Source organism: Littorina saxatilis, linkage group LG10, assembly GCF_037325665.1.
Source record: "Littorina saxatilis isolate snail1 linkage group LG10, US_GU_Lsax_2.0, whole genome shotgun sequence".
Classification (NCBI taxonomy): Eukaryota; Metazoa; Mollusca; class Gastropoda; order Littorinimorpha; family Littorinidae; genus Littorina; species Littorina saxatilis.
In genome coordinates this window covers 20,042,896-20,070,490 of record NC_090254.1, presented here as the reverse complement: position 1 = coordinate 20,070,490, position 27,595 = coordinate 20,042,896, and the positions used below count along the sequence as shown (strand labels likewise).

The 27,595-nt window shown below is 42.0% G+C and overlaps 2 protein-coding genes and 1 long non-coding RNA gene across 4 annotated transcripts; 2 read left to right on the top strand and 1 right to left on the bottom strand.

The window, feature by feature from the left end:
• Positions 1 to 77: 77 nt before the first annotated feature.
• LOC138978376 (integrin-linked kinase-associated serine/threonine phosphatase 2C-like) lies at positions 78 to 15,587 on the bottom strand. Of its 2 annotated transcripts, XM_070351102.1 has the most exons (9): positions 15,450 to 15,587; positions 11,784 to 12,048; positions 10,701 to 10,807; positions 9,962 to 10,055; positions 7,829 to 7,916; positions 7,174 to 7,295; positions 4,928 to 5,047; positions 3,967 to 4,048; positions 78 to 3,449 (listed from the first exon to the last, which is right to left on the bottom strand). In XM_070351102.1, the coding sequence occupies exons 1-9, from the start codon at positions 15,496 to 15,498 to the stop codon at positions 3,303 to 3,305; spliced, it is 1,074 nt and encodes a 357-aa protein (XP_070207203.1). In that variant the 5' UTR covers positions 15,499 to 15,587; the 3' UTR covers positions 78 to 3,302. The 2 variants fall into 2 exon arrangements, with proteins under 2 accessions (XP_070207203.1, XP_070207204.1); XM_070351103.1 differs by lacking the exon at positions 15,450 to 15,587 and having other exon boundaries at positions 10,751 to 10,807; positions 11,784 to 11,988.
• Positions 15,588 to 18,373: 2,786 nt separating this feature from the next.
• Positions 18,374 to 21,102, top strand: LOC138978373 (uncharacterized). The gene is made up of 2 exons (XR_011459661.1): positions 18,374 to 19,904; positions 20,598 to 21,102. It is a non-coding gene; the product is annotated as an uncharacterized lncRNA (long non-coding RNA).
• A 4,770-nt stretch (positions 21,103 to 25,872) lies between these two features.
• On the top strand, positions 25,873 to 27,097 carry LOC138979215 (uncharacterized). Its single transcript, XM_070351992.1, has 2 exons — positions 25,873 to 26,047; positions 26,186 to 27,097. Exons 1-2 carry the CDS (start codon positions 25,876 to 25,878, stop codon positions 26,323 to 26,325), a joined length of 312 nt encoding a protein of 103 aa, XP_070208093.1. The 5' UTR covers positions 25,873 to 25,875; the 3' UTR covers positions 26,326 to 27,097.
• The last annotated feature ends 498 nt before the right edge of the window (positions 27,098 to 27,595 follow it).

Genomic DNA, 27,595 nt, shown 5'->3' with positions numbered 1-27,595 from the left:
TTCCAATCGTAATGGGATTACTTTCACTCCTACTCTCCCTCTCTTTCAAACTGTGGTCTCAAAATAACACACACACATGAAAAGCACTCGTTTTATTATTCTCAGTGTCCTCCTACTCTCCCTCTCTTTCAAACTGTGGTCTCAAAATAACACACACACATGAAAAGCACTCGTTTTATTATTCTCAGTGTCCTCCTACTCTCCCTCTCTTTCAAACTGTGGTCTCAAAATAACACACACACATGAAAAGCACTCATTTTATTATTCTCAGTGTCCTAAAAGGAAGGTGCTCTACTTTCCGCTGGACAACAAACAGCACATCATGCTTTTTTTCTTTTCTTCAGTACACCTTCATCTCAATATGCAGGAAGTACATTTGTCTTAAAACAAACTGTGAATAATATGGCAGTATGAGCAAACATTCAACAATCTAATCCAAATAACTTCCAAGCAGATAAACCAATTTCTTCAAATAACGTTTCAACCGCTGCCTTTCGCTTAAAAAAAAATAAATAAAAAGAAACTGCTCCCAAGTGGCCTGTCGTGACAAGTATATTTTGGTGAAGGTACACAATGTAATAGCCAAATTAAGGAACAACAGGGCTGAGGTGCACGAGAAAGTTACCAACTGTGTGGGAGCCAGCCGCAGTGTTGGATTGTTTCTTTCTTTATTTGGGGTTTAACGTCGTTTTCAACCACGAAGGTTATATCGCGACGGGGAAAGGGGGGAGATGGGATAGAGCCACTTGTCAATTGTTTCTTGTTCACAAAAGCACTAATCAAAAATTTGCTCCAGGGGCTTGCAACGTAGTACAATATATTACCTTACTGGGAGAATGCAAGTTTCCAGTACAAAGGACTTAACATTTCTTACATACTGCTTGACTAAAATCTTTACAAAAATGGACTATATTCTATACAAGAAACACTTAACAAGGGTAAAAGGAGAAACAGAATCCGCTAGTCACCCCCCACGACATGCTGGGGAGTATCGGGTAAATTCTTCCCCCTAACCCGCGGGGGGTAGTGCTTTTATGAACAAGAAACAATTGACAAGTGGCTCTATCCCATCTCCCCCCTTTCCACGTCGCGATATAACCTTGAATGGTTGAAAACGACGTTAAACACCACATAAAGAAAAAGAATGTTTGGGTCACGCACTAACTCTCCCTTCGTGTAGCTCAGCCCAGGCGATGTCCTTTCATGGGAGGTGGCTTTGCATCAAAATGGCCTCACATCGCAGTTGCCACCGTACGTACACAACCATTTCAAAAATGAAACATTTTTCTTCAGCTTTGAGATCAGATTAGGTCTGCTACAATCAAACCCAGTCGACGGTTTCTGTCAGCTTAAAAAATGTTACAGTTGTGGCAAAGCAACACAGTCATAGCACACATTTCTTGCCATTATAATTTATTATTTTAACGAAGAAATTTATGTTGCCAAGGAATTGAGAGAAAAAAATAACTTTAAATTTACCAAAAAAGATGGCCTCAAGTACTTATAAACAAAATATGTACAGTTTTATTTTCATGATAGAAAGTTGACTTAATAGAATTGGTTTCAGATTATGTATAAACTAGATACAGACTCACAAAGGGAACACAAATCTTTTAAGTTTCCTCAAACAAGAAGAAAATCTTTATTAACAATAAGTATATCAGATCGCTAACAACTTGGGCAAATAAAAGCAGTACATTAACAGCTAATGAGACTGTACACAAACAAAATTAATTATGAGTGTGTCAAACACAATACATGTAACTATTGAAACGATGTGAATTTTTCAACCCACTCATAAATCAGAATTGGATTTATGAAATATTATGTAAGTGAAATATACAGCAGTGCCTGTAAAGACAGAACGCCCTTGGGACCAAAGAAATTAAAGCGTACCTACATACAGTTCTCCTTTCATAGCAGGTATACTTAGGTAATGTTCACACACCAAGGGACTACAGTCTACAGAAGGCGTCCTTTATTGAAAAGAATCCTCTCCTGAGAGGGGGCCCCAAATCAAATTACCATTGTATTAGCATTACTGTATTTTCATGACTACTTGGTGCTTCGTTCAGGATCAGGATCACGATCGATACATTGCAGGAACCTTTTTAGGTTATCATCGCAACAGAATAGGAATTATTGGATCCTAGCCTATCCTCTTATTTCTAAGGAAATACAAGGTGCAACCCAAACTGTTTCCATAGAAATGAGAAAAACATAAGATTCAACAGGGATGGCCAAATCGTCCGCCAGATGGCCAGGGTCGAGTACAAAATCCGCCGGGCTTGTAGAAACCGCCTGGCTGGCCAGTGAAAATTCTGGTCAAATACAACACTTGTGGTTGTAACAACGAGTTTCAAAGCCATAAACACTGCAGATGCAGCAACTGTGATATGTACCGGGCCAGCGAAATCTCTGGCAGGCTAGTGACTTTCTTGAAGTTACTCGCCCGGCTGGCGAGTTAAAATGTTGAGATTTGGCCATCCGTGTTCACCACTTCTTGTGTATTGGGGCAAGCAAAAGGAAGCGCAGAATGAAAATATGTTTGTTCACGGAAATATGCCGCAGATCTAAAGCCACTAGACAGTCTTTGCTCTTATCAAGCCCACTGTAGTAACCTACCACTGGTGACCACTGTCAATGATTGATATCAGCCTACGTACGAGATGTCTGAAAACACCACCGCGCAGGGGTTCTGCGGGCATCGCAGCAAAAAGAAATAGGGACATTTTTCTCGGGCTCGCGAGGCAGATGCCAGACAGCAACACTTTGTCTCTATACTGATTCTGTCAGTTGAAAACAGCTGCCTGCCCTTGTGATCAAAAAGACAGTGACCTTGTAAACCCAGGTCAATAACCAAAAGTCAACGCCTTTGATGTCTCAATGGATGTCTCCTGGGAGATTGTGCCAAAGTCATGGTAGCAGTGATATGTATATCACTACTGATTGGGTGTTATGTTTATATAAATATACATATGTGGGTACACTTGTACTCTTCTTTAATCACACACAAGGGGCTACCGGTCAATAGTGTGCAGGGGTCAAAGTTGAGGGAAAAAGTCCCGAAAGTACAGCAAGACTAACTTAAGTATGCACACACACACATGGGCTTGCATAAAACACACACAAACACACGTTCTCCAACAAAGTTTCACCCATCACAGTTTCAGGCCAATGACTTCAGATTTTTCACTGGGCAAGATCTGTGAAGTCTACAAGCTTCCATTCTTCACATGCACACGAATTCACTCTGCACATCTGCTCGCTGACAAAACACACGTCCACTCTGCAAACCAACATCACTTTCCAGGCTTGATGGAGATTATGAGCACAGTAACGTTGTCTCCGCTGAGTCGCAAAACAGCTGTGTTGGCGAGTCGACTACACGCTGTGTCGAACCGAACCTCTTCTGCCGACCGTCTGTCTGTTGCGTGTATGGATTTGTCCTGGGGAGAGAAAATGTTGTCATGAATTGTTCTGTATGTAACAAATAGATTAAAAATATCTCACTTAGCACTTTCATGCAGACCTTTACGTTTCTGTTACTATTAAAAAGGAAAAACAGGCCTCTGTGTGTCTGTGTGCATGCTTATAGGTGTACTGTGTGCGAGTCTGTAACTTTGAGTGTGTGTGCACACACCAGTGAATGAGCATTCCGATCAGGAGGACGCAGACGTACTACACACATATATGAATCTTGACTTTCAAGATATATCTCCATAAAACTAATCCCTTAAAGTCTCAGAGTTGGAATCAGCAAAGACAAACACAAAGTTTCCTGCACACTGATCAATCCGTTTCACATCAGATGGGAATATAGTCCTCAAAGAGAGGGGGTGGGGTGGGGGTGAGGCATACCAACAACAAAAACAGTGACAGAAAAAGAGCACACAAGAAAATTAAACATGCAGGATACAATTAACAAAGATCTATACAAGTCCACAACATTAGCCAGAAACTTACCTGTAGAACACTGTTGACGAACTTGATGCTCTCATCCATGGTGAAACTCTTCCACAGTCCATCGCACGCTATCATGATGTACCTGTCGCAAACAGCACACCCAGTCAGTAACCATGTAGTTTCTTGCAGCATGTCCTATCTTCCTTCATGTGTACACAAGTACAAGCACAAGACCAAGTATGCACGTAATACTTGCCCGAGTAGAGTGGGTTGTAGAAATAGTCAGCATAAACCCATCAACGGAGCATAAGCAGTAGAAGAATATCGACTTGGCCAAAAAATGATTGCAACAAATTTCGCACCCAAATTAAAGCATTAATTCCCGTGTAATTTTATTAAAACTTTATATGCCAGTTAAGGCCGTTCACTTGACTATCAGGATCACTTTTTGGATTAACGATATCTTTTACAGGGATCACGTGACCGCTGCTCAAATAAGGGTACCCTCAAAATCGGCCAGACAAAAATGAAATTTCATGGGAATTAATGCTTTAATTTGGGTGCGAAAATTTGTTGCAATCATTTTTTGGCCAAGTTTAGACTAAGAAAATCACCACCATCAAAACATACACAGAGACACACACACCCTAAATCAGGGTTGGCCAAATCGGTCGCCCGATTGGCAGGGGCGAGTAAACATCTGCCGGGCTAGTCGAAACCGCCTGGCAACTTGCCCAGCTGGCCAGTAAAAATTCTGGTCAAATGCAACACTTCTGGTTGTACTATCTTGTTTCAAAGTGTTATAAACGCTGCAGACGCAGCAACTGTGGTATGTAACGGGCCAGCTAAATTTCTGGCGAGCTAGTGACTTTTTTTTAAGTAACTCTGAGTTTACATTTTGAGATTTGGCCATCCCTGTTAATACACACACAAACCCAAAACCGCACACATAGACCCACACACAGAAGTTTAATATAATCATTGCCAGTGTCCTACCTGACAATTGTGTTTTAAGACTAACCTGTCGTTTGAAGTGAGCTGGCAGCGTTTAACATCAGGCAGACATGACATGCCGTGGTTTTTGTAGGGGCCGTCTCCGATGGATCTTGACACCTCCAGTATTCCCATCACTCGCCCTTCTCTGTTTGTCAAACCATGACAAATTCTTTATTTCCATGTTGCCCACTGGTTTGTACTACAGTGGAACCCCATTTTAAGACCCCCCCCCCACCCCCCCCCCCCCCCCCCCATTTTAAGACTTCCTTCTTTTTAAGACCTTCCTTTCTCTGATGATGTTCATAGCCTCTGTAAATTGACCATTTTAAGCCTCCCTCCCTTTGTTTTAAGTCCTTCCTTTCCCTGATGTTGTTCATAGCCTCTGTAAATTGACCTCCATTTTAAGCCTCCCTCCCTTTGTTTCAAGTCCTTCCTTTCCCTGATGTTGTTCATAGCCTCTGTAAATTGACCATTTTAAGCCCCCCTCCCTTTGTTTTAAGTCCTTCCTTTCCCTGATGTTGTTCATAGCCTCTGTAAATTGACCATTTTAAGCCTCCCTCCCTTTGTTTCAAGTCCTTCCTTTCTCTGATGTTGTTCATAGCCTCTGTAAATTGACCATTTTAAGCCTCCCTCCCTTTGTTTCAAGTCCTTCCTTTCTCTGATGTTGTTCATAGCCTCTGTAAATTGACCATTTTAAGCCCCCCTCCCTTTGTTTCAAGTCCTTCCTTTCCCTGATGTTGTTCATAGCCTCTGTAAATTGACCTCCATTTTAAGCCTCCCTCCCTTTGTTTCAAGTCCTTCCTTTCTCTGATGTTGTTCATAGCCTCTGTAAATTGACCTCCATTTTAAGCCTCCCTCCCTTTGTTTTAAGACCTTCCTTTCTCTGATGTTGTTCATAGCCTCTGTAAATTGACCATTTTAAGCCTCCCTCCCTTTGTTTTAAGTCCTTCCTTTCCCTGATGTTGTTCATAGCCTCTGTAAATTGACCTCCATTTTAAGCCTCCCTCCCTTTGTTTTAAGACCTAATTTCCTCAGATTTGTAAAGGTCGTAAAATGGCGTTCCACTGTGCCTTAACAGTCACAACACAGCAATCATCCAAATACCTAATGTATCACAGAGACAATCACACAGAGGCATTCCCTAGTTAGTTTAACGTACAGATTGACTGGCGGATTGCAAAAAAACAACCCACACCAATTGGTGTCTTGATGCAAAGTTTAAATAAAAAGCTAAATAATACAGTTGTTGACGTTTTTCTCTTTATATGTCTTACTGTTGTGTGTTTTTACCTGAGTAATAATTTTATAATAAAGAATGAGGATGTAAATCCTACACCTCTAAAACAAGAAGGGCAAAGCCCATACGACTCACATGCTTTACACATTTTTCCTACCAAAATACATGTGACCTTGACCCAAGGTCAAGGTCATCCAAGGTCATGCAACACAAAGCTGTTAATTCAAGACATAGGAAGTACAATGGTGCTTATTGGCTCTTTCTACCATGAGATATGGTCACTTTTAGTGGTTCACTACCTTATTTTGGTCACATTTCATAAGGGTCAAAGTGACCTTGACCTTGATCATATGTGACCAAATGTGTCTCATGATGAAAGCATAACATGTGCCCCACATAATTTTTAAGTTTGAAACAGTTATCTTCCATAGTTCAGGGTCAAGGTCACTTCAAAATATGTATACAATCCAACTTTGAAGAGCTCCTGTGACCTTGACCTTGAAGCAAGGTAAACCAAACTGGTATCAAAAGATGGGGCTTACTTTGCCCTATATATCATATATAGGTGAGGTATTGAATCTCAAAAACTTCAGAGAAAATGGGGAAAATGTGAAAAATAGCTGTTTTTTAGGCAACATTTATGGCCCCTGCGACCTTGACCTTGAAGCAAGGTCAAGATGCTATGTATGTTTTTTGGGGCCTTGTCATCATACACCATCTTGCCAAATTTGGTACTGATAGACTGAATAGTGTCCAAGAAATATCCAACGTTAAAGTTTTCCGGACGGACGGACGGACGTCCGGACGGACGACTCGGGTGAGTACATAGACTCACTTTTGCTTCGCATGTGAGTCAATAAAATCAAGGGGAAAAAAAATTAGATGCTGGTTTTCAAAACAAGGTTAAAAGAGGAAAGTGAGCAAAGGAACATACACACACCAACCCCCCCCCCCCCCCCCCCCCCCCCCCCCCCAACAAAAAAAAATAAAAAAAAATAAAAAAAAAACTGAACACCAAACAATATCTTAAATACCTGACATTGCCACCAGCTTTCTGGATTCTCATGCGCTCGGAATAAACAGATGGGTTGTGATCTGCCGTCAAAGGTACTGCCAGGTCCTTGTCTTCCTCTGCTTTGTGTCGACATAATACAGCCTGCAATCAAAATGACCATTTTAAACTCAAAGGAAAATGACCATAAAGCATCAAAAGAAAAAAAACAGGATAATAGAAAGAACATATCAAATAACCAAAGGGAAGTAATCGCTCTTAATGCATACGACATGTGTAATAGAGTAAGCGCAAAGGGCAGAAAGAACATAGAGAAAAGAGAATGACCTATGCATCAATACAAACCTGCACAATTTCTCTGTCATTATCAACACCCTAAAGCTAATAGATCTCAAGAATGTTCAGTTTTAAACCACTTCTATCAAACAGAAAGCACAAGCTTGTGAGAGACACAAAGATAAGAACACTTCATCACACACCTACACACACACACTTACAAATACACCCCTACACAGACAGACAGACAGACAGACACACTTACAAATACACCCCTACACAGACAGACAGACAGACAGACACACACACAGAGTTGCTCGGACAGTATTGTCTGCACATTAATCTTACAACTTAGGTTTACGCCAGAATGAGCACTGACCTTGCTATCTCCCAATACTGACCTTGCTATCTCCCAAGTTAGCGATGTAGAGAGTGTTGTTGAGCACCAGAACGACCACTGCTGTTGTCCCATCCTTCCATGACGGTTTCCTGCAAGTAAGTACACAGTCATCAAACCTATTTATCTCAGAGGCTGGTTTAAAGGGATGGGAATGCGGCTTACTGGGAGGTTTCAGGAGGTACCCCCCTCCCCTGAAGTTGTGAAATGTCTATAAATTATAATGTGGCTCCACATACCGTACTTTTTGGACTACATTGTATAAGGCGCTGCAGTGTATAGGGCGCACCCCCTACTTTTAAAAATAAAACTGAAAAAATCCTAGAATAAGGCGATGCCATGAATAAGGCGATGGTGTCGTGCATAATGCGACGGCATGAAAGAAAGAAAAATTATGAAAAACATCGTATGTAGGAACAAAAAACAAAAAACAACATCAATGATCAAACATGGCGAGCGCTCAAAATCGGCACGAAACACTGTTTCAAACAGAAAGTCAGGGAAGAAGATCAGCGGTACCTCAATCGTCACTCGTTGTCGTCGTCGTCGTCACTCTCACTCCCACGCAACTATTGTTCAGGTAATTTTTTCGGCGATCAACATTGCTTGAATTGTGTTCACTTAAATGGTTGTTAGTTGCTCATTGATTTCAAGTTCACAGTGTTTGTGAAACCTATTTTATCCAAGAATAAGGCGACGTCGTGTATAAGGTAACCCCACGATTTTATGTGGAAAAAAAAAAGTATCACCTTATAGTCCGAAAAGTACGGTACAAATCTCATCCCTGTGTTAAAATTCAAAACAAACAAAAAGACTGAAGAGGCACCCCTGCATCCCCTTTGATGTTCCTTTCAAGCTCTTGCAGCAAAAAAAAAGAGAACAAGAAGAGCAAACGCTCGATCGAGTCACTTTCGCAGTTCTGAATATTATATGAGGCATCAGATGGACAGGAAGAAATTGCTATTCACAACACAATGCATACCTGAAGCATACCTGTGACCTTGAAAAAGGTCAAAGGTCACCAAAGGTCAAAGGTCACCAAAGCAGACGTCAAAGTGTAGAGGTCACTGGGAGTCACGTTCACATAAAATTTGAGCCCGGTCACTTTTATAGTTTCCGAGAAAAGCCCAACGTTAAGTTATGTGTTGCCGAACAGAAAAGGCTAGTTATCTCCCTTGTTTTTCTGATAACGTTCGTAAAAGGCTACAGATGTAAATACTTTGATGTAAAGAATAATCCTACAAAGTTTCAATCACATCCGATGAACTTTGTCAAAGATATAAAATGTCTAATTTTTCCTTTGACGCTGACCTGTGACCTTGAAAAAGGTCAAAGGTCAACGAAACCATCGTTAAAGTGTAGAGGTCATTGGAGGTCACGACTAAACAAAATATGAGCCCGATCGCTTTGATAGTTTCCGAGAAAAGTCCAACGTTAAGGTGGTGTCTACGGACGGCCGGCCGGACAGACTAACACTGACCGATTACATAGAGTCACATTTTCTCAAGTGACTCAAAAATTAAAACAAAAGTCCTGTTAGTGTTAAATCAACACAGCATTCAAACAGGCAGCCACATCACAATCTGAAGTCTAAATTTGCCATCTAAACATGAACTACAAACTGCTACCAAGACGATGAAATGTAAATTATATTAGTCACAAAGATACGCTCTTATGCAAAATTGGAATTCACCAGGCCAAAATAAAAATTACTGACTGAAAAATGATTCTTCTTCTTCGTTCATAGGCTGAAACTCCCACGTTCACTCTAGTTTTTGCACGAGTGGATTTTTACATGTATGACCATTTTTACCCCACCATTCAAGCAGCCATACGCCACTTTCGGGGGAAGAATGCTGGGTATTATTGCCTATAACCCACGGAACTCTGACATGGATTACAGGATATTTTCCGTGCGCACTTGGTGTTGTGCTTGCGTGTACACGCGAAGGGGAATAAGGCACTAGTAGGTCTGCACATAAGTTGACCCAGTGAGATTGGAAAAATCTCCACCCTTAACCAACCAGGCAGCCGTGATTTGAACTCATGACCTTCCGATGAGGAGGCCGATGTCTTATCCACTAGGCCACTGCGCCCGTCGATTCAGTATGATCATGAACAAAAACGGCACACTTACTGCTTTGCAGCTTCTTTCAGGAAATCTTCATCCAGTTTTTTGAAGACGTCAGTGAGGCATTTCTTGATCTCCTTCTCCACGGAGACCAGATCACCTGAAGCACAGAGAACAAAAAAAGATGCAAATATGAGAAATATGACTTTGAAAAATGTACATTTCATTAATTTTAAATAGTACAGCATACAAATTGTAACACTTGTCTGATTGAAATAGACACCAACAATAAAACAAAAAAGACCGGACAAAATTGATGAGAGGTATGAGCTTGTGTGTTTGATGAAATAGCAGCAAGGAAATATCATTTGTCAAGTTGCGCTTAACTTGGATGCACAAAAGATGGTCATATTCATTGGAAAGGCTGATATTTCAATCAAATAATGATCTCATACACAATAACAGAGACGTTACAAGATACACTTAAAAAGCTCACATCTGCTAGTAATGATACAACAATGTAAAGCAAAGTTTCTGTACATGTACAAGAAAGCTTATATTATAGTGATTCACAATTACTTGTTAACAAAGGTAAATTAAAACTGAAACAAGGCATTCCTAAAACAAGACCATGAAAAACAAAATGACTTTAAAAATCTTTTTTAGTGAAACAGTTTAAAACCGAAGTCCAGTACAATCCAAGAATCACATCACTAACAATGCCTCAACATTACAAGGACAATAATTAAGGGCTACAGCATAAATCACACAATAAAATGCGCAGGGTTTGTCTACTAGCCATTACCCTTGGGAAACTTATCCCGCAGAATTTTGTGCAAATACTGTGATGCGAACCTTGATGCTCGAGAGCCACCGTGGCCATCAAAAACGGCGTACAATGCCACACGGCCACTGAAACACACAAATAAACACACATTCATACCAAGCATGCACACAAAAGTGCACACACACACACACACACACACACACACACACACACACACACACACACACACACACAGAATTTTTGTAAGCAAGGTTCAAAGTAAGACTGAATCATTGAAAGATCTCAACATTCAATTAGTTTCTTTTTGTCCTTCTGTTTTTAAGAATGTTTACAGTTAAAGAATGAGCCTTGAAATGAAAAGCAACAGGAACAAACAACATCGCTCCAGTCACAATAGCTTTACAATTACATGAGCTCATAATCAAATGTTACCAAATAATGCTACTGTTCATGCAACAACCTTAGAGTTAGAGCCCAACAGTATATTTCCTGCCTCATCAAAAATAACTTAGTTTTGGTGTTCAAAACATATATATGACAACTCTTCAAATCAACACACATCAGAAAAATCAGTACCTTTCAGTTTGAAAAATTATCAAACAGCTTAAGTTTCAACAGAAGACAGCCACCTGATAGTTAGAGTGGAAACCAGTTAAGACCTCCAAAAATCTTAAAAAGAAGGAAATCTTAAAATTGAGGCAAATTTACCGAGGTTATGAACAGAACAAGCAGAAAAGCAAAGAAAATTAAAAAGTTGAGAAATCTTAGGTTGGGGATGGGGGGCGATGGGTGGTGTGTGTCTTAACTCATTGTCTCCCAGGTAAGGATATATCCGTACCCACTTATACGGCTCTATCTGACCAGGTACGGATATATCCGCTCAGACTGTTAGCTTCAGTCGCTTCCTGTAACGTCGATCTAACGCCTGCATTCCAGCGTGCTGATATACAGTTACTACACAGTTACTACAATTCTGAGTGACCTGCTGCAGCACAGCTGGTCTCGGCTTAAAAAAACATGGTCAACATAGGTGGGATAGAAAGTGTTAAAGGGAGCGGGCACAGGAGCGGGTGATTGGAACTGGCTGATGTTCCAACTTACATGGAAGGATGCAGGTTTTGCAGACTCTTGGAGAAGTCGTCCATCTGGAGATGAGCATCCTGCATCTCTTCCCGCTCCCCTTTACGGTCCGCCAGGTAACTTCTCAACTGGAACAGGCCCAGGTCGGTGCGACCTTTCTGCTTCACCGGTTCCTCCGCTGTGGATTCTGAGCCGCTGTCAGCTTTCCTCTTTTCTGCCGTCGTTGCTGGCTTGGCTGGAGGGGCATCCCCCTTTCCATCTTCTTTTCCATTGCTGTTTGCTGAAACTAATATATCATATATATATATGACAGTTTTGAGAAGAAGTAGAAAACAAGAGGCGAAGCCATCAAGGCTCACGTAAGAAATCGACAAACAGTAACACAAACTCAATCACTCCGTCACACATACACACACACACACACACACACACACACACACACACACACACACAGAAAGAGCATAGGTGAAACTGTGCAAGAAAGCGAGACACTAGATCTAGATCTGTCTGTCTGCATGTAGCCTACTTACAGGGACACGACTGCCAACTAGTCTCGGCCCGCTCAAAATAATAATGACCGAGACTTTCAGTACTTCCTTCGCGTGACGTCTAACCCTCTTACGTCATAATGTGACGTCAATGTAATGTGACGTCTTCAAATGTTAGAGTTTCTACCACAGACATACACACGCACGCATGCACGCACATACGCACGCACAGACAGACAAAGTTACGATCGCATAGGCTACACTTACGTGAGCCAACAAGAAAGGTAGGTTGTTGGAACAACAATTTTTGAATTTTGGAACGTTGGCAGTCTTTTTGTTTTTGAAGAAGTAGAAATACAATGCCACATGCAAGTCCAGGGGCATAACATAGTCAACACTGTCTATAACATATTAACAACCACCCAAATTGACAAAAAGTGGCTGTTACACTCATACATAATTATAGAAAGGTGGTCACTGGGGAAAATAGAATTATTAAAAAACAAATTGACAAAAAAATGTGCCTTTGCCTTTAGCCTAGCGTAACGTGATGTGACCACTCGACCAGCCAGACCTGAAAGTATTTTACTCGCCAATGGTGAGTTGAAACATGTAACTGGCGAGTAGAAATGTTCATCTACTTGCCAAATGTGAGTTAAGTTGCTGAAACAAATTGTTGGTTTGCACCGTTTGGCTATTAAAGTTTGCTCTTTGGCTAGAACATTTTCAGAATCACTAGCCAAAGGCGAGTACACATTTTGTTGGACTTTCAGGGCTGCCAGCGGTACCGCTGTAAAGTCTAATTTGTTTAACACATGGTAACTATGTTCTAACGCACTGGCTATACGCACTCGGAGTGTATACTGGGGTCAGAATTTTATATACACTCCGGCGTTAACTTCCGGTCGTGAAGTGAATTTGCCATTCGACACCGCTTTGCGATATTCAGCGATCCTGTATACACTCCGAGTGCGTATAGCTTTTGCCATGTTCTAACTTGTGCAGTAAAGTAAAGTGTGCATTTGCCCAAAGCAGCGTAACAGTACGTCAGTCTTATCAAACTCAAAGTGAAATTATATTTTTTTAGGGCAGTATAGACCTTTTCGGTATCTGAGCAGCTCTCGCGAGACATGCTCTTTGTTATGCTTTGAACATCGCGAGAACTTCGAACCTTGGCTTGTGCAGCTCGCACGAGATCGCTGTACCGCATGCTTTGCTATGCTCTGAAGTTTGCGAGAGATTACGAGAGCTTGGAATACCGATAGGGTCTATCAATTGCATGGAGAGGACATGAGATCGAGTATGATCTATTTTCCTACAACTTACAAGAACTGCACCCATGTGCATTCCCCGTATACAGGGAAAAATCCAACAGGGAATATGCACCCACTATTATATATAGTCGACTTAGAGTTAGACCCCGTATGCTTCAGTTCCAATGAGGTTGAGAATCCCCCCAAAATTATTAATTAAGCAGATATGCAATTGCAAGAACTTTCACTTCATCTATATATATATACGACTAGTGTCTGTGTGTCTGTGTGTCTGTGTGTCTGTGTGTGTGTCTGTCTGTGCGCGATGCACGGCCAAAGTTCTCGATGGATCTGCTTCAAATTTGGTGGGCTTATTCAGAGAGACCCCGGACACAACCTCATCGATGAGATATTTCAACACGTGCTCTCAGCGCGCAGCGCTGAACCGATTTTGGTTCCACCTCAGCTATTTTGGTTCCACCTCAGCTACCCGGGCCCCCATACCGACACACCATAGCCGCTACACCACATCACAACGCCAAAGTTCTCGGTGGATCTTTTTCAAATTTGGACACCGTATTCAGCTACACCCCGGACACAATATCATCGATGAGATATTTCAACACGTGCTCTCAGCGCGCAGCGCTGAACTGATTTGGGTTTTTGTGTTCATTTCACCATTATAAGTAACTCTTCCTTATCTTCTCCAGTGTTTGGCGTTTCTCCCTTCCTTCGTGTGGCTTTCCCGTTTGTAACTTACTATTACTATTTTTAGAATGTCACTGCGCTGTCCACTGCGCTGTCCACAACGCTTCCCTTGCACCCGTAAGTTGTTCTTACTGTCAAAGTGAAAAGGTCGAATCAATTTATAGCCACGCGAAAAATACACTCTCACCTATCTCTATATATTTATAGATACAGATATGCATATATATATACGGCTTCTCTGTGTGTGTGTGTGTTTGTGTGTGTGTGTGGGCAAAAACCTGTGTATTGTAGAGTTCTGTTTGTGATGTGGTCTAGCGGCTTTTGTCTGTCTGTATGTTCTGGCATGTGAGAAGCCACATCAGATAATATAGAGCTAAGAAATAAGCTCTAAAATTCTCAATCCCGTTTGACAGGACTTCGCCTTCAAAGGTGATTGTGGTGAACCGCAACGCTGTCTGTCTCTGTCTCGCGCCGTTCACCCCAAATTCCCGTTTCTGAGTTGCTATTTATAGAATGTCACTGCGCTGTCCAGAACGCTTCCCTTGCACCCGTAAGTTGTTCTTACTGTCAAAGTGAAAAGGTCGAATCAATGTATAGCCACGCGAAAAATACACTCTCACCTATCTCCATATATTTATAGATATAGATATACATATATATATATATACGGCTTCTCTGTGTGTGTGTTTGTGTGTGTGTGTGGGCAAAAACCTGTGGATTGTAGAGTTCTGTTTGTGATGGGGTCTAGCGGCTTTTGTCTGTCTGTATGTTCTGGCATTTGAGAAGCCACAACAGATAATATAGGGCTAAGAAATAAGCTCTAAAATTCTCAATCCCGTTTGACAGGACTTCGCCTGCAAAGGTGATTGTGATGAACCGCCACGCTGTCTGTCTCTGTCTCGCGATTCACCCCGGCGAAGCCGGGTATTCCTCTAGTTTTAGTATATTTTTATAAACTCTCTCGTTGACAACATGCATATATATTTAACATGAAGCTCCCCCCCCCCCACCCCCTTTCTCCAGTGTTAACGATCATGAAAATCTAACAGAAATAGAGATGCCCAAAACGTACTTGTTGAGAAAGTAATAAGGATACTTTATTACTATCCTAGTCTATAGTCTATAGACGGAAACTGGGGCACTGGCATTTCTTTAGTTTGCTTTGAGAACAGTCGCAGTGCATATTGTGGACAAAACATTCTAGTCTTTGGCAACTTTCGTGCACACACGAACTGAACCTTTCTGATGAGCATCTGCAGGGTCTGGCAAGTCGCCGAACAAGTCCATGATTGCAGAATATGGTCAGACTCAGAGCTCGTGCCTCTAATGATTCCGACGGCCGGGTTGCTGGGAACGTCGACTTGTGTGCACATACATTGGTGACGTAGCTAGTAGTTTAAAGGTACACAACTCCTGGTTCCCTTGGAAGTGCACAGGTCACTGATATATAAAAATAATCAGTGGCACAGGTGCGCGAAGCAAGTTAGTTAGGGACCCCTCATTGCAGTTCGATCTTTTTATTTTGCAGTGCACTCTGTATTTTTAAAAGCTGCAAAATACGACATTCGAATTGGGGAGCTTTAGCGTTGTAAATTTGAAAAATCAATATCCAGTGGCAGCATTATTGACTTATTTTTGATACAACTGAGTTCCTTTCACAGTCAAACCGGTGTAATACGAAATTTTTACTCCACGAAAAATTTACTCCGGAGTAAATATTTCGTACGAAATTCTTACTCCGAGTACACTTTTCGTACGAGAAAAGAACTCCCCAAGGCACGAAAAAATTACTCCCTCCACGAAATTTGTACTCTCCATTTTTTTAATTCCAGTAAAAATCTCGTACGCAAAAATGGGATGCGGGCGAAGGGATAATGCCAATAAGTGATCTCGCGCACACGAATGTCGCGCGCGCGAGTACCCTCCTTCCACTCCTTCCACCACCAAGACTAACAGGGGACAAGGGAGTAAAAAATTTCGTACACCTGGCATGGGAAGTTAAATTGCTCGTGTTGGGGTGAAGTCATTTATTCGTTATTTATTCGTCAGGGGAGTAACATTTTTGTACGAAATGTTTACTCGGAACTCACCTGTCTTGGGGAGTAATTTTCTCGTGCAATGGGGAAGTGGTCAGTTTTTTTCGTAAAAGGAGTAACTTTTTCGTACGAAATGTTTACTCCGGAGTAAAAATCTCGTGGGAGTAATTTTCCCGGCAAAGAATATTTCTCGTGAAATCAGTAATTGACGGATTGATCTCCACCATTTTGCATAATTAATTAATTTGGTCATTTGATCGACGAAAATAACGAGAAAGGGCGTACGTGATATCAACAGAGTTGATCAGAGTTGTCACGTTGTCTCCGGCAATCCTTTGAAAAAACTTTAAAATGACTGTGCCGATGTTTCAGTCGTTCTATAAGACATGTAAATGAAAGACATATGTATAGTGGCAGTTCATTCTGTAACTTCAAAGACATCTAACAATAACTTGTTATGTTTCAGTATAAGAGCAGGCTCTGCAAACTTGGAGGCCGACTGGACGGCAGAGCACCTTGACAAACGGAATAGCTCTGCTGTTTTACTGACCGTGACGTCCCTCAGTGGCAATTAGGCCTAGTGTCGCGGCAGACACTGACCTGAGGACACAAACAAACAGGCAGAGAAAGGGAGACTGCGGACAGCCAAAGAGAACGCGAACGTACGTGTTGAGAGGGAGACAAAAACTAAGTCACAGAGCGAGACAAAGACAGACACTGAGAGAGACTCGGAGTCGCGGGTGAAGCACCGTGCCGTCACACACACACACACACACACACACACACTGTGACACACACGGACACCGTCACACACAAACACACACACACACACTGACCACACTGCACACACACACACACACACACACACACACACACACACACACACACACACACTGAGACGGCACACACACTGTGACACACACACACACACACACACACACCAGGGCCGGACCCAGGGGGGGGTTCCAGGGGTTCCGGAACCCCACCCCTGGAAAAAGCATGTACCTTGCTTTGAGTGGTTTTTTCTTAGCACCAAAACAATGCTGCTCTTAACCCTCAAAACAAGGCCCAGAATGCACCAGATTGCACAGATTTTAACCGTTTTTAAAAAATTTTTCGGGGGAGCATGCCCCCGGACCTGCTTTGCAGGCGCGCGCTTGTGGCGAAGCCACTTCACTGATTTGCCCCCCCCCCCCCAAAAAGGAGGAACCCCCCCCCCCCCTTACAACTCATTTGGTCCGGCCCTGCACACACACACGCACACACACTGATTTAGTATCACTGATAGAACGATTTGGATTTAACCCTATTTGCAACCGACGAGTGGCGAAAATCTCGTATACGCATAGTCGGTGATTGCGAATGTGGAATTTGAAACTGAATATTATAAATGATACAAGATGCGCAACCTGTTTATTTCAATAATGATGAAAAGAACATCATGTTTGTCTTGAAGTATGATCGTACGTGTAAATGTGGCCGCCGGCCATTGTAAGGAATGCAATTTATCTATGTTACTATTGTTTTTAAAATTATAAACATTTCCCCAGGAGTGCCCCTTTAAAAGAGCATCCACGCTGGTACCATAGTTAATTCGGGCTGCACCCCGATCGCCCATCCCAGTTAGTGACCTGTTTGCCACACACGCAGCGAGCTTTGAAATCACTGCCTGCCCATTGGCCACTAGTGGTCAGTGCCGGCGCAGTCCCGCCAAACTCGGTAGCGTGCGTTCCTTTGGTTCCACGACTTGAGAGAGGAAAGACGCGTGTGTGCAGCTGAGCTCCAGGAACCACATGGTAGGCACAAACCGGTTTCGTACTTTATTTGAAAAGGCAGGGTGTGCAATTTAGTTAGCCCGCATCCAGTGTACACGTAATTGTCTACACGCATTTTTCTACCTACAATAATGCATTTCAATAAATTACATATCTTATAATGTTGTTTTCAGACTGGAACCCCCCCCCCCCCCCCCCCCCCCTGGGTCCGGCCCTGGTGTGTGTGTGTGTGTCCAACTCCGATTAATCACTTGACTTTATTCGGAGTCTGCTGGGTGCGCACTCGTAAAAACCCGACCCGACCGGAAGTCAAAACCGGAAGATGGTTACCGATGACTGCAGCATCATAGTCTCTGGCAGCATTTCGTTGGGGGGACGATTTTCGTCTTTTGCAGACTTTGAAAGCGTTCGAGAAAGAAAAGAACGTGCTGTTTGTAAAAAACTCAAAAACTCATTCGCAGTCCAACTCCCAATAAAGCGGCCATCTTATTCGCACTCGACTCCGAATAAGATCGCCGCTTTATTCGGAGTTGAACAGCATGTTGTTTTTCCTGCTCCGAAGTGTGCAAGTCCAGAAGAAAAGTTCTTGTTGGTACGACAGGTCACCAGCAAGCTTGAATCATTTTTGCCATTGCTCGGATCGAGAGGCTTCTTGCAGGAAACATATTGAGAGTCTTTCAACAGTTTTTGATCTGATTTCATTGGACAAGGAATTTGTTATATTGGAGATAGAGAGTGACGCAGTTGCACCAGAGATGGGCACAGGCGGTGCATCAGAGGGGGGCGGAGTTGTGTTAGAGAGTTACGTAGGGGGTGCATCGGAGAGGAACATGGGAGGTGCAGAAGAGAGGGTCGTAGGAGATGCGTCGGAGAGGGATGAAGGAGGTGTGTCAGAGAGGGATGTAGAAGGTGTGTCAGAGAGGGATGTAGGAGGTGCGTCGACTCCGAATAAGATCGCCGCTTTATTCGGAGTTGAACTCCGAATAAAGCCTTCCTTTGTGTAGACAATGATCGGCGATTTTACTGGAAGAAAGACAAGTTTATATTTCTATGTAGTGGGTATTTTTACAAGGGCCGTATAACGATGTTAAGATTTGTGAGGATACAATAATGGAGTTAAGGTCGAGACTGTGAGGTAAATTGTGTTGGAATTAACGCAAAGGGACCGCGTGGTTGGCAGAGACCACGTGTTACATAAATAAGCTATTATTTCATTTGGCTGTTGGCATAACGGGACAAAGGCCCATGAAGTTAAATTTAGAACACTGGATGCTTTCATTTTTGCTGCTAATGTATATTATGTGACGTGCTAAGAATTACCAGTTTGCTGACGAAAAACCTTTTTTTTTGGTTGTTGTCATAATGGGATAAAGGCTGATGAAGCCAGGACCCAACACTGGGTACGTCAGTCGGCGGGATTACTGTAAATATAATTGAACGTACTAATCCTCGTCAGTTTGCCTAAGAAATCGTTGTTTTGGTTGGGGTAATAGTGGAGCCAAACTAAGTGTATTTTGCTGAGTTCAGAGCACAAGGTATGTGCGAGAGATCTGTACATTACATACATGTGCCAGCGCCAGTCCGGATAATGATTGAAGTTGTGGAGAAGACAGGATATTGAAGGCAGAAGAGTTTAGATTAGGAATGCCGGGACAGTGAAGGGTATTATGATTAAAGAAAGGAGATCCAGCAGTACATTCATAATGTTGGGTTGGAAAGCTGAATTTCGGTTGGAGAATGTGGTAGGCCATGAAGAATAGGCGTTTGGTGGTTAGAACCCGATTTTCATGAGAACTTATAATTATACCACAGATGGTGGATACGTGGGAGTAACAGCGGCCAGTGATGACATGAGCAAAGGCCAAATCCCCTTTTCTCCGAGGTCAGGGGTGGGCACAATATCTTTGCTTGTAGCAAAAGTAATATTGTTTGTAGCAGAACTTGGCGCAAAGCGCCAAGTCGACGGCGCGAAGCGCCTAGTTTGCTAGGGGGGTCCGGGGGCATGCCCCCCCGGAAAATTTTTGAAAAAAAGGAAGCAAATGGTACAATCTGGTGCATTCTGAGGGTGATAATTGCCAGTTTTGTCACTGATTTTTGTGGAAAATCGCCTGTTTGCCCCTTAACATACACTTAACATACCAGTCAATACACTTGGGCATACACCTGTTGGTACCCACTGTTGTAGATCGAAAGGCCTCAGCCGATTTACTGTTCAAACACCTGAACGCTAACCAAAACACTAAAACAGCAAAAACATCTCATCTGGGATAACCTTAATTTTAAGATCCATGTATTAAGGCTATATTTTCTAAGGACCATGGGCATTTATCTTTTAGTTTTACAATGTCAAACTGTGCCTGAGAAAAAAGCGTACAAGTCTCTGGACTCACTTCTGAGATACAGGCAATGACATGTATACATGTACTAACAGATGGCCCTGTCATTTCTTTTTCTTAATTTGGAGCAAATTTAAAAAGAGCACTCTGTCGCAACTTGTCGCAATTTCGCCTATCGCAAAATCGGCTTCCCTTGTTGCAAAAAAATGCGACAATGCGACAGGTGCCCACCCCTGGAGGTTCGTTGTATTTTTTGTGTACATGTATTTTATTAGTTAGTGACTATAATTATGTTGTTTTTTATCCCCGTTATTGATTAGGCTTCAGGCTATGGTGTGATCGCTAACCCCATTCAGGCATTTATTGCTTTCTTCTCAGTCGCCCATGAGTTATTCCCCTTTTTATGAAATAGTTACATGACACATGCCCTTGATAGGTTTAGGCCAAAAAAAAAAATTGTCTGTTTCTGGTCACCCGACCGACCCTAAATTTCGGCGCCGACCCTAAACATTTTTTTTCCAAACTCAAATTTTTTTAAAAATTGTTGGTGGTAAAGGACAGGGTGAGAAAATGAACAACAAAAACGTGTGAAAACGAAAGTCCACTGACGATTTGTAAATGTGTTGAGTGTCTTGTCTCTATGTATAGTGAATCCAGTCTCTTTGCGCGATTTTTAAAGTTAGTTTTATTGGTCTACATTTGGGGTAAAAAAAAATAAAAATAAAAATAAAAATAAAATAAAAAGCCGACGTACCGACCCTATTTTTTTTAGCCATGTTACCAGAAACAGACAATTTTTTTTTTTTGGCCTTAGCACACTCTGTATATGATGGACTCTATTTTTGTTGGTTGTTGTTTGGTTATGTAACAATGTAATGAGGTTTTTTTGTTCCTGTTTTCTTTTATTAAGTATGCCTTGTACTACCATGTAATCACTGCATCCGTTCATGCAGTTATTGCGTTTTGGTTATTCGTCCATGTTATTCCCCTTTCCATGCAATGGTTATATGTCCTTGATAGCTCCAATGGACTCTAACATTTTTCTTCTGTTTTCTACGTAATAATGTAATGAGAGCTTAATTGTTCTACTACCTTGTATTGATTATGTCCTGTAATATTATGTAATCACTGCATCCGTTCATGCAGTTATTGCGTTCTGGTTATTCGTCCATGAGTTATTCCCCTTTCCATGCAATGGTTATGTGCCCTTGGTAGCTCCAATGGACTCTTTTTTGTCTGTTTCTTACGAAACAAGGTAATGAGAGCTTTATTCTTTTTCCTGTTATTGGTTATGCCCTGTACGATTGTGCACTCGCTGCGTCCTTTCATGCAGTTATTGTTTTTTATTACCCGCTCATGAGTCTCATAATTTCCCCAAATGAATTACTCATGGTGACCCTGAAATTATAATATCATTCTAATGCATTGTTGGTTTGACTTGTACCCTTGTCCCCATCACATAACATGCTAGGTATAAAGTCCGGCGATGGTAGGGAAGTACACAGTCACATGCTTTATGCGACCGCAAACTATTTCTGTCCCCTGGTAATTTTGGACGTGAATTTTGGTCGAGCGTGCTTAAACCTAAACCATGGCAGCAAGGGACTCATAACTATGATTCGGTTCATAAACTTTTCCCTGAAATGCTGACTTCTTAATACTTTCCTTTTTTGACACATGTAGGATACCTTACTACCTTCATATTTCTTTTGTTCCGGTTAACATTGTTTCAAGTATTGCTTGTCATTTTAATGTTTATAATTATGCTCTAATGCAATTGATAATTTGTGTATGTTATTGTTTTATGACGTGTGTACTTATATCGTATATATTATGTCATTTAGGTTCTAGGTGGTGAAATAAAGTTGTGAAAGGACAACTGGTGTTTGCGTGATGGTTCCCAACCCCCCCTTCATGTGAGCTGCAACCTATGTGGCCCACATAAAGATTTACTGAGTTCAAGGGTAATAATTAAGCCTCTAATCCACGAGGAATTAATTACCGTACGTTCTAACAGGTGTACGCGCTAAGACCAGACAAGACGTTCTTACTAATCGGGTTCAAATCGGCTGAAGAGGGGGTCTTGCCAAAACGTTTATAATAATAATAGCTGGCCATTTTTAAGTGCCTCATAACCTGTGGCTCTAGGCCCTCAGTTACAACAACAAAAACATATACAGAGTAGAACAATTAAATGTACAACCCAGGGCCGGATCTGGGGGGGGGGGGGGAGGTCCTGGGTTCCGGACACCCCCCCCCCCCCCCCTGGCCATCCGATGTACCTCTCAGAGAAAAGAAAAGAAAAATATGTGGACTTTTTAAGCTCTTCCCCCAACTCCCTTAGTGTATTTGGTCTTCCGTAAAACTATTTCAAATTATGAACAACATCAAGTCGACAACGGCCTGCCCTCCCCGTTATAAGTGCATCATCATAAGCCACAAGTCAAGTCACACACTACACTATCACTAGTATTAATAACTACAATATTATTTTCCTCAATCCTTACCATGTAGCATTTCCATCGGTAAACAAGTGCACTAGGTAGAGGAATATCATTCACCATCCATTTGGCAGTTGCCTCACTGAAGTAGAGTGTCATCTCTCATACCACTTCTCCTTTGTATTCCAGAAAATCTGATGTTGTAATCATTGCTTGTTTGCTTGAATTTAAGTATTCAAAGTAAAGAGTCCTGTCAGACTTATTTACTAGTCTTTTGGATTATTCCACTGAACCACTATGGTAAATGAATTTTATCTGAAGTATTTTGTTACTGTGGAAAATGTGTAATTTTGATTCCCAGTTGCAAGGAGAGACCAAAAAATGACCTCACAAATGCAAAATTTTCTTGGCTTCAGGGAGGTTTTGCCCCCCAGACCCCCCAGCGGGGCGTTGCCCCTGCACCCCAGCGGGGCCTCGGCGGCCCCAGGACCCCTGCCTTCAGTTGGAACCCCCCCCCCCCCCCCCCCCCTCAAACGAACTTGGTCCAGCCCTGCAACCTACATAAAACAATTAACCATACGGACAAAAATCACCACATGTACTGTTCACATAATATTCATATATGCTATACACACTATCATATACATGGTTGCCACTCCTCCGGCTGGGAGCCGGAATTCCGGCTTTTGAAAAAATCTGAAGCCGGAAATTCCGTTTTTTTCAATTTACGAGAAAAAAAAAAAATAAATAAAAAAAAAAAATTTTCTTTTTTCTTTTCGTAAATTGAAAAACCGGAATTTCCGGCTTCAGATTTTTTCCTGGGTTGGAAAATCTGTACAAATGCAATGGTACTGTGTTGGTGGTACAGGTAGGCCTTTTTGCTCCAATCCAGACTGACTCGAGGATAGATTTTTTTCTCTCACTCTTCAGAAGATGAAATGTGTGTGTGAATGGACATTTGCATACACGAATGACATATTTCATCTTTTGAAAGTTATTTTTTAAGTGAGGTGGAAAAAAGTTTAGGTTGTCAATGCAAGAATATTTTTGTTGTAGTCATTTATCAGTATTAAAGTTTGCACTCACTCAGAAACGAGATGACTGCTGGTGAGGGACTGTACACAAAAAATAAAGATGAAACACAAAAGAATAGAAGATTTCATCCACAAACAAGAAGGGCAAAGCCCATACGACTCACATGCTTTACACATTTTTCCTACCAAAATACATGTGACCTTGACCCAAGGTCAAGGTCATCCAAGGTCATGCAACACAAAGCTGTTAATTCAAGACATAGGAAGTACAATGGTGCTTATTGGCTCTTTCTACCATGAGATATGGTCACTTTTAGTGGTTCACTACCTTATTTTGGTCAAATTTCATAAGGGTCAAAGTGACCTTGACCTTGATCATATGTGACCAAATGTGTCTCATGATGAAAGCATAACATGTGCCCCATATAATTTTTAAGTTTGAAACAGTTATCTTCCATAGTTCAGGGTCAAGGTCACTTCAAAATATGTATACAATCCAACTTTGAAGAGCTCCTGTGACCTTGACCTTGAAGCAAGGTAAACCAAACTGGTATCAAAAGATGGGGCTTAATTTGCCCTATATATCATATATAGGTGAGGTATTGAATCTCAAAAACTTCAGAGAAAATGGGAAAAATGTGAAAAATAGCTGTTTTTTAGGTAACATTTATGGCCCCTGCGACCTTGACCTTGAAGCAAGGTCAAGATGCTATGTATGTTTTTTGGGGCCTTGTCATCATACACCATCTTGCCAAATTTGGTACTGATAGACTGAATAGTGTCCAAGAAATATCCAACGTTAAAGTTTTCCGGACGGACGGACGACTCGGGTGAGTACATAGACTCACTTTTGCTTCGCATGTGAGCCAAAAAGAGGGTTCTTCGTACTCTTACATAGCAAAACACCACGGGCACATGTGTCACGAGTAACAGATAGTCCTCAGATTTAATGCTATTTTGTCAGCTTTTGACTTTTAATTTGATCTCTTCTGTAAAGTAAACTGTTGCTTTGAGAATTAGCAGATTTGTTTCTGTTTTCTATGATTATCTCACAGGAGAGGCCACATAATGCTTTTGAATTCATCAGAATCCTTCAGCGTACAGGGGGCTTCGCCCCCCGTACCCCCCGAGCGGGGCGTTGCCCCTGCACCCCACACCCCAGACTTTCAGGCTTTTCAAAATTTGAGAGTGGCAACCATGCATATATGCTTTCATCATGAGACACATTTGGTCGCATATGGTCAAGGTCACTTTGACCCTTATGAAATGTGACCAAATTAAGGTAGTGAACCACTAAAAGTGACCATATCTCATGGTAGAAAGAGCCAATAAGCACCATTGTACTTCCTATGTCTTGAATTAACAGCTTTGTGTTGCATGACCTTGGACGACCTTGACCTTGGGTCAAGGTCACATGTATTTTGGTAGGAAAATGTGTAAAGCAGTTCTTAGTGTATGATGTCATTGCTAGGTTTAGTTATTTGACCTTGACCCTGAAGGTCAAGGTCATGTAAAGGTCAAGGTCAAGCATGTGAGTCGTATGGGCTTTGCCCTTCTTGTCTTGATTAAAGGTGTTGGCGCCATTGCGACCATGTGCTTTCTTTGCCTACCTGCATTGTTTATGTATAACTGGCTTATGGTTACCACACTTTGACGTCTGATATCTCGGCCGTTTGTAACCCAAATTGGACGAAATTTGCTGAGGTCATTGACGTGACAAGGCGCTTCATCATGGCAGGTGTGAAAGTGCTGCAAATTGGACGAAATTTGCTGAGGTCATTGACGTGACTAGGCGCTTCATCATGGCAGGTGTGAAAGTGCTGTATTGAGGGCAGTTTTTGCTATAATGAGCACAGTTTTTGCTTGGCAACACTTTGTTGTTACCACACTTTGACACCTTATATCTCGGCCATTTGTGAAACACTAGTAGATGCATCAAGGTAGCACTGAAATTGCTGTGATGAGTACCCCTACCCCCTCCCCCTCCCAAATAAATAATGTTAGTTAAAAGTAGTTTTGTTTGTGTTTTCCCCAGCATCAAGATGGCAACGACACCATACGTATACAAGGAGGCCCCATGCAACAGCGGCCTGACGCAGTCTGGGCCCTGGGAAATTTCCCGTAGGGCGATTTACAACGCAGCCACAAGGCTAACCAACCAGCTCTTCAAGAGCTCTGGCCAGTACCAGACGTTGGCACGCAAGAAGCTTACAAGTAAGTATTTGATAAATCCAATTAAATATTCACTACATGTTTTGTTTTTTCAAATATTATGAATGAACTCTATTTTCCGTGTTATTCAACTCAAACTGTCAGTTCCCACATGCAATGTTATGATTATTGTGTGTGCAGTTCCGGCTTACATGGACATCCGCAAGGAATTCACTGTTGAGACTGTGAAGACGGCCCGCAAAGCCGTCGAAGCCATTGCCAAGAAAGGAAGTCGGGTTAGTATGCATGATGAATTTCATGTTGATGAAGTGTATGCATAAACAGATGATGAAATTCATGAGCTAGGTGCACTGTTTTCATCTTCCCTTTTTGTTAACATTCCAGGACCAAAGTCCAATGGTCCTAGAAGCGGCACTCCTGGAACTGCTCGTCCGGCTAAGAACTAAGGAAAACCGAATGAAGAGTGGGGATTACTTTTCTTGGCATGGCATGGCATGGCATGCAAACAATCATATTCTTCAGCATGGCATGCAAGATTGGATATACTTTGGCGTGCAGAAAGCAGCATACTTTGGCATGCAGGAGTGTAAGAGAAAAAAAACCAAGAGGCGAAGCCTTCAAGGCTCACGTAAGAAATCGACAGACAGTAACACAAACTCAATCACTCCGTCACACATACACACACACACAGTAAGCATAGGTGACACTGTGCAAGAAAGCGAGACACTAGATCTAGATCTGTCTGTCTGCATGTTACCATATAGCGGCCTACTTACAGACACGACTGCCAACTAGTCTCGGCCCGCTCAAAATAATAATGACCGAGACTTTCAGTAATTCCTTCGCGTGACGTCTAACCCTCTTACGCCATAATGTGACGTCTTCAAATGACGAAATGTTAGTTTCTACCACAGACATACACACGCACAAACACACACACACACACACAAACGCACAGACAGACAGACAAAGTTACGATCGCACAGGCTACACTTACGTGAGCCAACAATGGTCAAATTACCTAACAAGGTACAATGTGTGTTTTTTGTTTGTTTACCAGATTGCCAGGACCCTTGCTACAGCAAGGTGTTCCCTAGCAGCCCCAAGAAGTTAAGCCAAAACTTGGCTTTTGAGAAAGCGGAAGAGGAGGAGCAGGCCGAGGAGGAGAAGGAGAAGCAAGAGGAGGAGAAGGAGTCGGAGGAGCAGGAGGACGAGGAGGACGAGGAACTTGCGGATGACAGTGGTGGTAAGTTGTACCCAAATGTAAATGATATTATTTATGTATCTTTGTGTAAACATGAACATGTGAGCCTTAGTGTGTTCCAAAGAGTTTCTCCCATTGTGTTTGTCATATTGTTTTCAGACGATGAGTGGACTGTTGATCAACTCATCCAAGACAGGAAAAGAAAAATGTCGGAAGCGGAGAAGGCGAGGGAGGTGAAGAGGCTCCTCAACCCCAAGCGGAAAAGGTATCTTTGAAATTAAGTGAAAGATTACATTTTTGTTTTTATTTCTGTTTTGTTTTGTTGGTAATTAATGTCTCTTGTGCAAGGTAATTTAAAAGTACTCTTGTCTTGATAAGCCTGTGAA

What these genes read in the sequence shown, in the direction of transcription:
- LOC138978376 (XM_070351102.1), bottom strand. Translation starts at nt 15,498, where the DNA reads ATGGACTTGTTCGGCGACTTGCCAGACCCTGCAGATGCTCATCAGAAA. An exon ending in TGCAGATGCTCATCAGAAAG is followed by an intron (nt 12,049 to 15,449) that starts GTTCAGTTCGTG and finishes ATGATATATTAG; the next exon opens with TTTCAGCAAACAGCAATGGA. An exon ending in GCGGGATAAGTTTCCCAAGG is followed by an intron (nt 10,056 to 10,700) that starts GTAATGGCTAGT and finishes TCTGTGCTTCAG; the next exon opens with GTGATCTGGTCTCCGTGGAG.
- LOC138979215 (XM_070351992.1), top strand. Translation starts at nt 25,876, where the DNA reads ATGGCAACGACACCATACGTATACAAGGAGGCCCCATGCAACAGCGGC. An exon ending in GGCACGCAAGAAGCTTACAA is followed by an intron (nt 26,048 to 26,185) that starts GTAAGTATTTGA and finishes TTGTGTGTGCAG; the next exon opens with TTCCGGCTTACATGGACATC.